At 24.7% G+C, this 12,380-nt stretch overlaps 1 protein-coding gene across 1 annotated transcript; it reads right to left on the bottom strand.

The window, feature by feature from the left end:
• Positions 1 to 1,813: 1,813 nt before the first annotated feature.
• LOC140671626 (uncharacterized) lies at positions 1,814 to 12,123 on the bottom strand. The gene is made up of 10 exons (XM_072903074.1): positions 12,026 to 12,123; positions 11,626 to 11,731; positions 11,303 to 11,418; positions 10,826 to 10,940; positions 10,427 to 10,564; positions 4,104 to 4,144; positions 3,642 to 3,744; positions 3,237 to 3,352; positions 2,318 to 2,432; positions 1,814 to 2,054 (listed from the first exon to the last, which is right to left on the bottom strand). The coding sequence occupies exons 1-10, from the start codon at positions 12,071 to 12,073 to the stop codon at positions 1,915 to 1,917; spliced, it is 1,038 nt and encodes a 345-aa protein (XP_072759175.1). The 5' UTR covers positions 12,074 to 12,123; the 3' UTR covers positions 1,814 to 1,914.
• Positions 12,124 to 12,380: the final 257 nt, after the last annotated feature.

Genomic DNA, 12,380 nt, shown 5'->3' with positions numbered 1-12,380 from the left:
ATCATAAATTATATAAATATTAAATGTGCAACATAAGCAAATGATAATTTTCCATAATTTTCCGCTTATTCGGAAAATTATTGATTTGCGTTTATTAATACCCGCGATATACTAATGAGGAATGAAGTGATTAGAACTAGACGTGTATAATTTCAAGTATGTGTGAGCTTAAAATCAATCAATATTTGTATTTATACTAATTGCAAATAAAAAATATATAGATTAAATATTATAAATAATATAAACATTAAGTTTGCAACATAAGCAAATGATAATCTTCCGTAATTTTCCGACATTCATATATTTTTATATACTTTTTATATTTTTTTACAAATTTGAATTAAATTAAATTGGATAAATTTTTATAAATTGATGAAGTTAATATGAATAAGATTTAGATGGATTTAAATTATTTACATATTTTATACAAGAAGATACACTAACAATCTTTTTTTCGGAAAATGTATTTTTATAATTTAGCTTTAGCACTAAAGTTTTGCAATAATTTATTTTAAAAACAAAAATGTAATAAACAACAATAATGTGATAAAACTGACAATGGAATATTTTTATAATGTTAATTTAGAAAATCGTAAAGAAAGAATTATATTATAATATTAACAATAATTATATATATAATAAAATATATAAATATATCTTCCGTATTAAAAATTTAATTATATAATTGAAAAAAATTTCTTCACAATAACAGTCTTTAATAATGAAACATAAAAGTTTCCAGATGTTGAAAGAAGTACTTCGCGTTTTCTTTTAATTTCTTATAGGTGCATTGATTTACGAAGTTTATCTGATTGACACTATTAGTGATTTCAATCATATAAATTTTTTCTTCTCTTGTTATTTAGAGACAATTTAGTAATTAAAAATATGAAAAGAAAGTGAAAAACATTTTTTCCTTCTAGGATTATCAAAAAATCCTTTTTTGTATTGATAATTATTAGGAATGCCAAAAATGTGTTAGGTGAGAAAAAAAACTCAATCTATTAAGCCAAAATTAATTGCACTATTCCATAAGAATTTTTTAACAATTTGTTATATAAGTTTTTTATAATAAATAAATTTAAATATGTTGACCTCAAAGTTGCCTATCAAAATATTCAATCATCAAGATTTTAAGAAAATTAGGATTGAAGATATAAAAAATCAGAATTTATGCAATCTTCAAATAATTATATATGTAGGTAATCTGACGTGATAGAAAAATTTACCATTGAGTAAATTGAAAGTTAAATATTCTACTTTAAGATAATGTGCAGCATTCTTGAAAAAAATTGTTATTTATAAAAAAATAGCCAAAGCCTATATGTAACCCAGTTGAAATAACAAAAACTATTTTGTATTTAATACATAGACACACACACACGGTAATGATCAAATTAATATAACAAAATAATACATTTTTTTATCAATTTGACGTTATTTTTGTTATAAATTTAAATTTTTTAGATATTCTGTTCATTATCTTTGTATTAAATTATTTCTAAATTAAAATATTAAAATATTAACTTGAAATATTTAATCTTTAAAAAGTGAATCCCTTTTGTCAAATCCATTTTTTGTCTTTTATAGTTAAATCCCCTATAGAAATGCGTAATTTCGAATTGCCGAAAATATATTAATTTATGTACTCTATATGGTCTACATTGCTATCGTTAATTTTGAGTAACAACATATAAAAATTGATTCTTTTACCGCATTTGTTTCATTTATTAATGGAATAGTGTAAAATATGAGAAAAATTTATACTGTCTTTATATTTGTTGTTGTTTATTATATCAGAAAATGAAGAATGTAATTATGTAATATAAAAAAATTTATATTTTTTATTTAAATTATGTTTGGTTGCATATGTACATTCATAAAATTGTACGGATAATAATCAGTTAATTACATTCAGACAGTTTGTTCTGCTTCTTCACTTTCCCTTGTTTCTGATTTTTCATGTTCTTCATGTTTCTCCAAATTATGCACACCTCTTATAGCACAACTAAGTAGGGAGAAGCTTTTTTCACATTCTTCTGTAATGTTTCTCACTAAAATATAAACAAATAAAATTAAAAAGTATAATATAGTTATGTTTTATTGATGCTTAAATCATAATTTAATAAAAAATATGTAATTTGTTTTGATTAGCTTTAATTTAAAACTGAAATAATAATTAATGCAAAAATATATAATAAATTTGCATTTATTATCTTTCATTTTCTATATTTGTAATAAATCATAAAATTTCTTGTATTTATAATAAAGTTATATGTAGTATAAATATAAGAAATTTTTAATAATAATAGTTTACCTTCTTTCATGCAATCACGCACAATTCTATGAATTTTGACCGTCATCAACGAACCACCGTACTCTCTACTTATTTTTGCGTGAACTTTCCCTTCTTTAATGTTTGAATCTTCCATCTAATATTACAAACAAAATTTTAAGTAAGCAAAACAGTAAAAAATATAAAGTTTTAATAGCAAGTAATGTAAGTAGAACGACCAAACTAGCCAATAATATCTTTATTTAATATTAAAACGACATTTCGACCATTTGGTTGTGGTCCTTTTCAAGTTAAAAAAAACTCCTAAGTTTAGTTTCGACATTAGTTTTGACAAGACGTGTTCCGTCACTTCTTGGTTCGTCAAATCAATATATTTAACTAACTGCTACCTGTACAACAAATTGATATACATCTTTGTTCACTCGAATTTAAACTTGAAAAGGACCACAACCAAATGGTCGAAACGTCATTTTAATATTAAATAAAGATATTATTGGCTAGTTTGGTCGTTCTACTTACATTACTTGCTATTAATTGAGTACTAGCGATTGGAATTTAATAATTTGGAATAAAGTTTTAAGATAATACATAAATAAATTTTAAGATAATATAAAATTATGTATGATAATATATAATAACATATTATAATATAAAATTTTAATTTAATTTTTTAAAATTTAGTTGATTATACACATACACAAGCATAATTAAATGTACATCTTTATTACTAGAATGCAAAATAACTATTTTTATATGGTTATACTGCGGAATAATATTTTATTATATGTATAACAAGATATTGATTCAATCTTTATATTAGAATATAGTTTTTTAAAATATTTAGCTTTTCAAATAATTTAAGATTTTATTGTCTAATTAAGTCTCGGATTATGACATGTTATGCACCGAGAATAAAATTATATAGTATATAAAAATTTACCAAATTTTCTTTTTTCAAAAGACAGGCGACAGTGCAACCCAGTTTTCTTGTCCTCTCTTCGTTTCCGGATTCTTCATGTACGTCAGTCATTATCTCTTCTTCTGCGTACCAATCATCTAAAAAATAAGTTGCAGAATTGCAAAGAAAAGTGCGTTATTTGTTTCTAATCTACAAAGTGCGTTTGGATCTAAACTATATTTTTTAAATAGATTGAGCAAATATGGAAATCCCATAGATTTAAGAAGAATTACTTTAAACAAAACACTAAAAAATTGTGAAAGAAAAACATTTAATCAAATTTGGTAAAGCAGAATTTATTCAAAATTGACCAAAAAGTTTCAAATAATGAACTGACAAAATTTTACAGTACATACTATTATATATGTATATCGTTACAGTTCTTACCCTCAGTTACATTATTTTCCGTCATACAAGTCAAAAAATTGTTATAGGTTGATACTGCACTTTTAAACTCTCGTTTTATTTCATCACCAGCTAAGTTGGATGACTGAGAAATGCAATTTTATTTTGTATATTATTTTAAATAATTTTTTTATTAATTTGTTATGTAAACATTTACTACAATTATATTAAAAATATATACTGTAATTAAATATAATATTTTTATATTTATAATATATATATGTATATGTATATAAATATACATATTACATATGTATATACAATATAATATTTATTTAATTTTGTTAAAATTAAAATCAATTTTTTTTAATGAATATCTTGATTATATAATAATATTTGAAATAATATTTTAAATATTTAATAAATCAAAATCTATATAAAATTATAATTAATATTACTTTTACTTTAATTATTATTTTTACATTATAATGATAAAATTCTTACAACAATTCCTAGCAACAAAGCACAGATGCAAAGCACAAGAACTTTCATTTTGATCAAGATTGTTCTACTTTATTACACACAATTTTGTATAATATTTGTAGTCATACAATTACTTCGTATTTATACTTATTGCAAACATAATATGTGTAGGTTAAAGATTATCATTGATATAAAATTACAAACACTGAGTATGCAACATAAGCAAACATCGACAATCTTCCGTAATTTTCCAATACTTATACGATTAAAGTTTGTATAAAACAAAATAAGTAATAATAAAACTTGCAAAATTATAGACTATAATACTATAACGTACATTTTTATTTTTTTAGAAATTTAATTATCATGCAAATATATATATATATATATATATATATATATATATATATATATATAAATTTTATAATAACTTTATTACATTTATATCTTAGAAATAAAAATTTTTGCATAATTTTATTATGTAAATAAAAAGCAAGAGTGAGATATGCAAGTAGATTTATTTCGCTTTCTTATTATAAATTACATTTTACTTTAAAAAAATAATATAAATATAATATACATACAATGTCTAAGTATTAAAATTCAATCCTCTTCATATTCTTTAAATATTGGGATTTGTCTTTATTTATCTTTCGTTATACATACAATTATTATAACGCTTTTTTCACATCTTTCTTGCGCGTGGTATCTCTTACTAGAATATATACAAATTGCAAATAGAAAGCATTAGAGAAGATATGTCAACAAATACATACAACTTTCTGATTTTAAAAAAAGATTTAATATAAATATGTAACACAATTATTTCTAGTTTTTTTTTTAAATTATTAATCTCTGGCAGTGAATTTTGAATTGTGAATATTAAGATATTTAAAAAAAAATCTATAATAATTATATTATAATTAAGTATCTTTTTTCTTTAAAATATATTAAGAAATTAATTATGTATTATAATACAATTTGTCATATAATGATTTGTTCCTAAACACATTTCACTAAATGTATAATTGACAGTACTTAATATAGATAAAATTATATACCGTTGATAAAATTGCATATAAATTCATTTATATTACTACAAGTATTATTAAAGGAATATTTAATTTTTAAAAATATTTTTTGAAGCACACGTATATATTAGCTCCAAAATATCAATGCTCGAAATTTTCACATTATCAACTGTGAGTAACAATATTGCTTCAAAACTTCTTTCTCTTTATAGTAAAATACACGATATAACCGAACTTGGAAAATGTAGTAGTGTAACATATCGATGTAACTTCAGAAAATTTAAAGCTATGCAGTTCCTCGATCTCTCGTACAAATGGAGAAAATTAAAATGATATAGATGTGAGTTATTTTTAGGAATATAAATATATAATAATGTATATAAAATTTATTTGTAAAGCAAATGACTGATAACAAATATAAAGATATAATTTAAAGTTAAATATAAATTAGTTTGTGTACAATTTGTGTATGTTTAAAAAAACATTTTATATAAATAGTAAAAACAGGAGTCCGAAACAAAATTACGGTTCGGTTTCAATTAGGGTTCAATACAATATTTAATAAATGTTCTTATTCCAGTTTTAAATTCTTGACAAATAAAAACAAACCGAAACCGTTAAATTACGATTCTTTTAAAATTATCGTTTCCCTAACTTTTTTCTAGCAAATTATATTATGTTTGGTAATTATTTAGAATAAAGGACCACCTTCCGATGTCAATAATCTTGACATATATTATCAAGCTCATGATCCTGAGTAAAGTTCCGAAGGCTTTAGCCGGCGCTCGTTGTTTATTAAAAAGTTATTAACAAAAAATGTATAAAACACAATATATAATTTTCGAACACCGTGTGTCCATGCTTTCGTATTATATTATTATATTGTTATATTGTTATATTGTTATATTGTATCGCTGAGAATAGTAAGTCTTTGTTTATCTTTTTTACTGAAATTTAACTTCTATATTTGTGCACATACACAACATACACGCGCGCGTCATTGACATCGGGAGGTGGTCCCTTATTCTAAATAATTACCTTATTTTTTTATGAACAATTATATTTTTGTTCTTTTTATGTAAAAACACAACACATATAAAATTTTTATTTTTTTTCGTTTGTATATTGCAGATCTCATTCTTGCTGGCCACACCAGAAAAAAACCGTGATAAAGAGATTTAAAGAGTCCTAATTAGAAATTTGCAACAACTCAAGATTTAAAGAATTCGCGATCACATATATCTTTTATTTTTATTCTGGTCAGTATTGACCATTTACTTTTCAAGCCAGTTGGACCTACCTCTGTTGCTCCTGGTCGTACTCATTCAGACTTGATTTCTATGTACGAGCCAAGGATTGAAGAAGAAGCATAACTCTTTCTACGGATAATAATTATACCGGCAAATAAGATGACTTTTATTTATTTAGGATTGTATGACATATGGTTATCTTTTAGACGCGTTTAGTTGTCAAAAATCGCAAAATACAAATAATCCTATGTATATGTAAAATATATTAGCATTTCAACCCTCTGTCGGCGGATCATTAAAGATTTGTATCTTTAATACTATTTTATAAAACTTATACATATATATGTAATTGAAATAAATATTTTATGTGTGTCTTACATAAATTTGAAATAAATATAATATATTTTAATTTAAAAGTATTTTTATTTTCCTTCAATTTTTATATACTAATAATATCTTTATTAAACAAAGTTCAAAAATATAATAAATTTAAAATTTTATATAAAATTGTATGTTAGGATATATACATATAAAAAAAAAGTTTTTCTATGATTGAAAATTGGCTCAGAGTTCACTATGCACGCAGTTATTCCGCCATTCTAAGATTAAAGCAACGAATTTATCTACAATCTACATCTTTATTTATAAATCTTTATAAATCTGTTGCTTGAAAAGGTTCTTTTACTCACTGTCACTAATGCGCAACAGCGGAGTTGTTGATATAAAAGCTACGTTGTCTGTAACATACAAATATCAAATTCAAATTATAGCAGAGTTTAAAATAATTAATATTCAAAAAATTATTATTGTACTTACTAAATTTTATATTCGATGCAGACATTATAAGTAGAAATATAAGTAAAATAATTTAAAAAATTTTAAAAACTATATTTTAAATAAGGACTTTAGAAGATTAATATAAAGGTCTTTTTCTCTGAGTTTTTTTTGCTTTTTATTAAATCAAATAGTAAACCGAATTAATTCATATGCACGCGATTTATATAATAATTAATATATATAAATTAAAAATAATATTCACCCTAGGATTGCCGATGCAGGATGCCTCCTAGGCCTCCTCCTTCTCTCGGGTTGTCAAGTTCGCTATGTTATATCTGTAATATAAATAAAAGGTCCAGATGTTTGTAGCAGTATCCAAAATAATTAATATTTCAAAAAAATTATTATTGTACGCATTAAATTTTATATTTTATGCATATAATAATAAGCAGATTAATAAAAAAATTTTATAACTATTGCAAAAAAAACTCTACTAATAACTTTTTCATAAATCTGTATAAAGGCTATAATCTTTTAAAAGTGGAAACTTTGTACAAGATTATAACTTATATCAAAATGTTCTTCTCTATAATTCTCTCTTGTTTAAATTACGTAATAAGAAATCAAATTATGCAATTAATTGTTTAATTTAAATCATATATATGCAATTAATAAATAATTAATATATAAATAAGAAATTACCACAGAGTTGCTCCACCGTTGCCCGATGCCTCTCCTAAGCTTCCTCCTTCTCTCAGATTGTCAGAGTCGTCAGGATTTATTGTCTTACACGCGCAATATTTTAAACCGCATGAAAGTAAAAACGGGCGATAATTTGGACGGCACTCCCGAATTTCGGAACGATCGAAAATTCTATTTTATCACGCACGAGAATCATACTTAAAGTCAACAAGTCGGGTACGACCAAACTCTGAGGAAGAGTTAAGTCCAAAGCGGAAGAGGACGAAATCAATTGAGAGGATAGATCGTGAATAGGATTCGCTCGATTCTCGTCCGTACATGTCCGGATCTCAGGCCGATTCAAACTCGTTAAGCACGATTTCGGCTGAGCACGTGTCTATCATACAGACAGTCCACATGATACGTCATAGGACTGGTAGATGGATTAGGGGAGAACACCCATTTCATAAATGTTCGACATTCTGAACATTTATCAAATGTTCAAAATCGAATCTCTTTACCAAGCGTAAATCATGACCTCACTCCTCTAGTCAACGTCCTCAATGCGATACGTATTGCTGATAGACGGTGCAAGAAAAGGGACCACTCAACGATTTATTCCAACAATTGATCGATCTCTAGTCGATTGGAGCTAAAACCTGTTGTCGAAGCAGACCGTCCAGAGAAGCCAGAACTCTCGATTATCAAGCGTTAGATCAATATTAACTGCGTGAATGTATTTCTCCATACATGAACCTACGTCCACCTACGCCGCCGGCATTCACCTCAGCCACGATATTGAGGCGTGTAAACGTTGTTGCCTAGTAAAAAATAATGATTGAAAAAATGTCAAATAAACGCCGACAAACATCGACATCGATTCGAAGTCTTCTTTTCAACTGATCATTTTTCACTGAAAACCAACGCTGAGAGAATCCCATTTAAGCGGCATCATATACGATTCTCTACAATTTTGTGATCATGATTGAAATCAGAATTATATGAACCAAAACACGATCGCGATCGCGTTTACTGGATGAAGCCGAGATAAATATAAACATTAACACGCTATACGTCAAGGCCAAATGCCATATTATATTTTACGTATTTTGTTATCGTTTATTACATATTTTAACGTGTTAAGATTTATCGCGTATGTTATATCGTGACGAAAAAGAAAGAATGTGTATCGTACAGCGCGCTCGACTTTGAAGTGACTTTGACGTTTGACCGAGCGCGAGTCTTTGACGTACCGGAGAGCACGTGCTATCGCTACACGCGCCAGAATCGAAATGAATGGACGTCACAGCTGTTCACGTGTTAATATTCTTTCTACTTTACACCTTTACTATAATACGTTACGCAATGACGTCAAGGAGAAGGAAGAGTACACTCTCTCTCTTTCTCCTCGCGCCAAAACAATAACAAATACGCACATACATGATAAAACTTGAAACGTTAAAATATGTATATAAAGTGATTTTAAAATATGTAAAATTCATTAACAAAAATGATATTACTTAATATATTTAACGCGTTTTTTAAAGTACGTGAAACGCGATTACAAAATGTAATGCGTAAAGTACTTTAACCAAAAACCAATTTTAAAACTTACTATATAACTTACAACGATTCTATATCCTTATTACATTCATTATAATAAATACATCATTCATTCATTGTAATAAAAGCTATATCAATGCCGTTAACAATTATTTATAAAAAATAAAAATCTTTGTTAGAGAGACACGTACATATTTATTATACATAATTAAATGTAAATTAATAATAAAAAATATGTAGAAATTTACTACGTATAAATACATTTATTAAATATAACTCTATGCTATTATAGAAAATTATATATTAAATAAATATTGGTAAAACTTAGATTGAAGGACCCAGCTCCGACAATGACCTTGACATATATTGTTATGGTCACTGACTTGAGTAACGTTCAAAAGGTTTTAGCTGTCGCTCGTTGTTTGTTAAAAAATTATAAATAAAAAAAGCTTCATAAAAAGAACATAATTTTGTCACATCATGTATATTTAATAAAGCGTACTTTTAATTGACCTATTTATTTAAATGTGTAGGCGGGGAGGGGTTCTGCCCCTACGCATTCGATGTATCACATTTTTATATGTGAGATGTAAAAATTTATATAGCAGCATCTTCCGTTTACTTTCTAACACTAAAATTTAAGTACTAAAATTTCTATTTAAAAAACATTGTAAATTTGATGAACGAATTAATTGTTTTTTTTTAATAATGAGTATTATAATAAATTTATTTCTAATAATTTAATAAAATACTTTCTAATAGGTATTTCAGTATAAAAAGTAAACAAGTTGTCGTTAATTTTGAGTAACAACGTATAAAAATTGATTATTTTTACCACATTTGTTTCATTCATTTATGGAATAGTATAAAATATGAGAAAAATTAATACTGTTTTTATATGCTGTTGTATATTATATTACAATATCAAGAATGTATAATTATGTAACATGAAAAAAAAATTTCATATTTCTTATATAAATTATGTTTTGTTGTATATGTACGTTAATAAAATTGTACGGATAATAATCAGTTAATTACATTCAGACAGTTTGTTCTTCTCCTTCACTTTCCCTTGTTTCTGTTTTTTCATGTTCTTCATGTTCCTCAAATTTATGCACAGTTCTAAGAAGACAATCAAATAAGGAGAAGCCTTTCTCACATTCTTCTGTAATGTTTCTTGCTAGAATATAAACAAATATAATTAAAAATTATTGAAAATATAATATAGTTATGTTTAATTCATAAATTATAGTTTAACAACAAATTTTTAATTTCTTTTAATTTACTTTAATTTAAAACTAAAATAAAAATTAATGCGAAATTATATATTAAATATAAACTTATTATCTCTTATTTTCTATATTTGTAATCAATGATAAAATTTCTTGTATTTATAATAGATTTATGTCTAGTATACAAGAACTTTAAATAATAAATTTACCTTTTTTCATGCAATCACGCGCAAACTTATGAATTTGGCCGACCATCGACAAATTACCGTAATCTCTATTTATTTTTGCATGAACTTTCCCTTCTTTAATGTTTCCATCTTCCATCTAATATTACAAATAAAATGTTAAATAGGAAAAACAGATAAATATAAAATTTTGTGCATTTTTTTAAATTTAGATAATTACACACACACACACACAAACACAAACATACATTTATGTATACCCACATAAATACAATATATTCATAAAAGTAAAGGCATATGTAAATGTATATTTTTATTACTAATGACGTAAAATAATATCTATTTTTATAGCAAAATAATATTTTATTAACTAGATATTAATCCGATATATTAGAAAACTATTTAAATTTTAAATAATTTAAAATTTTATAGTGAAAGTAAGTCTCGCATTATAACATGTTATACATCGCGAATAAAATTGTATAGTATATAAAAATTTACCAAATTTTCTTTTTTTAAAACACAGGCGACAGTGCAACCCAGTTTTCGTGTCCTCTCTTCATTTCCAGATTCTTTATGCACGTCAGTCATTATCTCTTCTTCTTCGTACCATTCATCTAAAAGTAAATTGCAGAATTAAAGAAAAATCCATAGATTTAAGAAGAATTAATTTAAACAAAACACTAAATAATTGTGAAAGAAAAACATTTAATCAAATTTGGTAAAGCAGAATTTATTCAAAATTGACCAAAAAGTTTCAAATAATGAACTGACAAAATTTTACAGTACATACTATTATATATGTATATCGTTACAGTTCTTACCCTCAGTTACATTATTTTCCGTCATGCAAGTCATAAAATTGCTACGGACGGTTGATACCGCACTTTTCAAATTTCGTTTTATTTCATCACCAGCTAAATTGGATGACTGAAAAATGCCATTTTATTTTATAAATTATTATTTTAAATAATTTTTTTATTATTTAGTTGTTATTTAAACATGTACTACAATTATATTAAAAATATATACTGTAATTATATATATTTTATAATATTTTTTTATTTTTGCTGAAACTAGAAATATATTTTTTCTTTATAAATATATTGATTATATAGTAAATAATATCTTAAGTATTTAATAAATCAAAATCTATATAAAATTATAATTAATATTATTTTTACTTTAATTATTATTTTTACATTATAATGATAAAATTCTTACAACAATTCCTAGTAACAAAGCACAGATGCAAAGCACAAGAACTTTCATTTTGATCAAGATTGTTCTACTTTATTACACACAATTTTGTAGAATATTTGTAGTTATTCGATTACATCGTATTTATACTTATTGCAAATATAAAATGTGTAGGTTAAAGATTATCATTGATATAAGATCACAAATAAACATTGCGTATGCAACATAAGCAAACAACGACAATCTTCCATAATTTTCCGATAATCATATGATTAATGTTTGTATAAAACAAAATAAATAATAATAAAATTTGCAAAATTATAGACTATAACACTCTAATGTATATTTTTATTTTTTACGAAATTTAATTATAATGAAA

Source organism: Anoplolepis gracilipes, chromosome 12 (genome assembly GCF_047496725.1).
Source record: "Anoplolepis gracilipes chromosome 12, ASM4749672v1, whole genome shotgun sequence".
NCBI lineage: Eukaryota > Metazoa > Arthropoda > Insecta > Hymenoptera > Formicidae > Anoplolepis > Anoplolepis gracilipes.
Note: the sequence above shows the minus strand (reverse complement) of the source record. Positions and strands in the feature narration are given on the sequence as shown.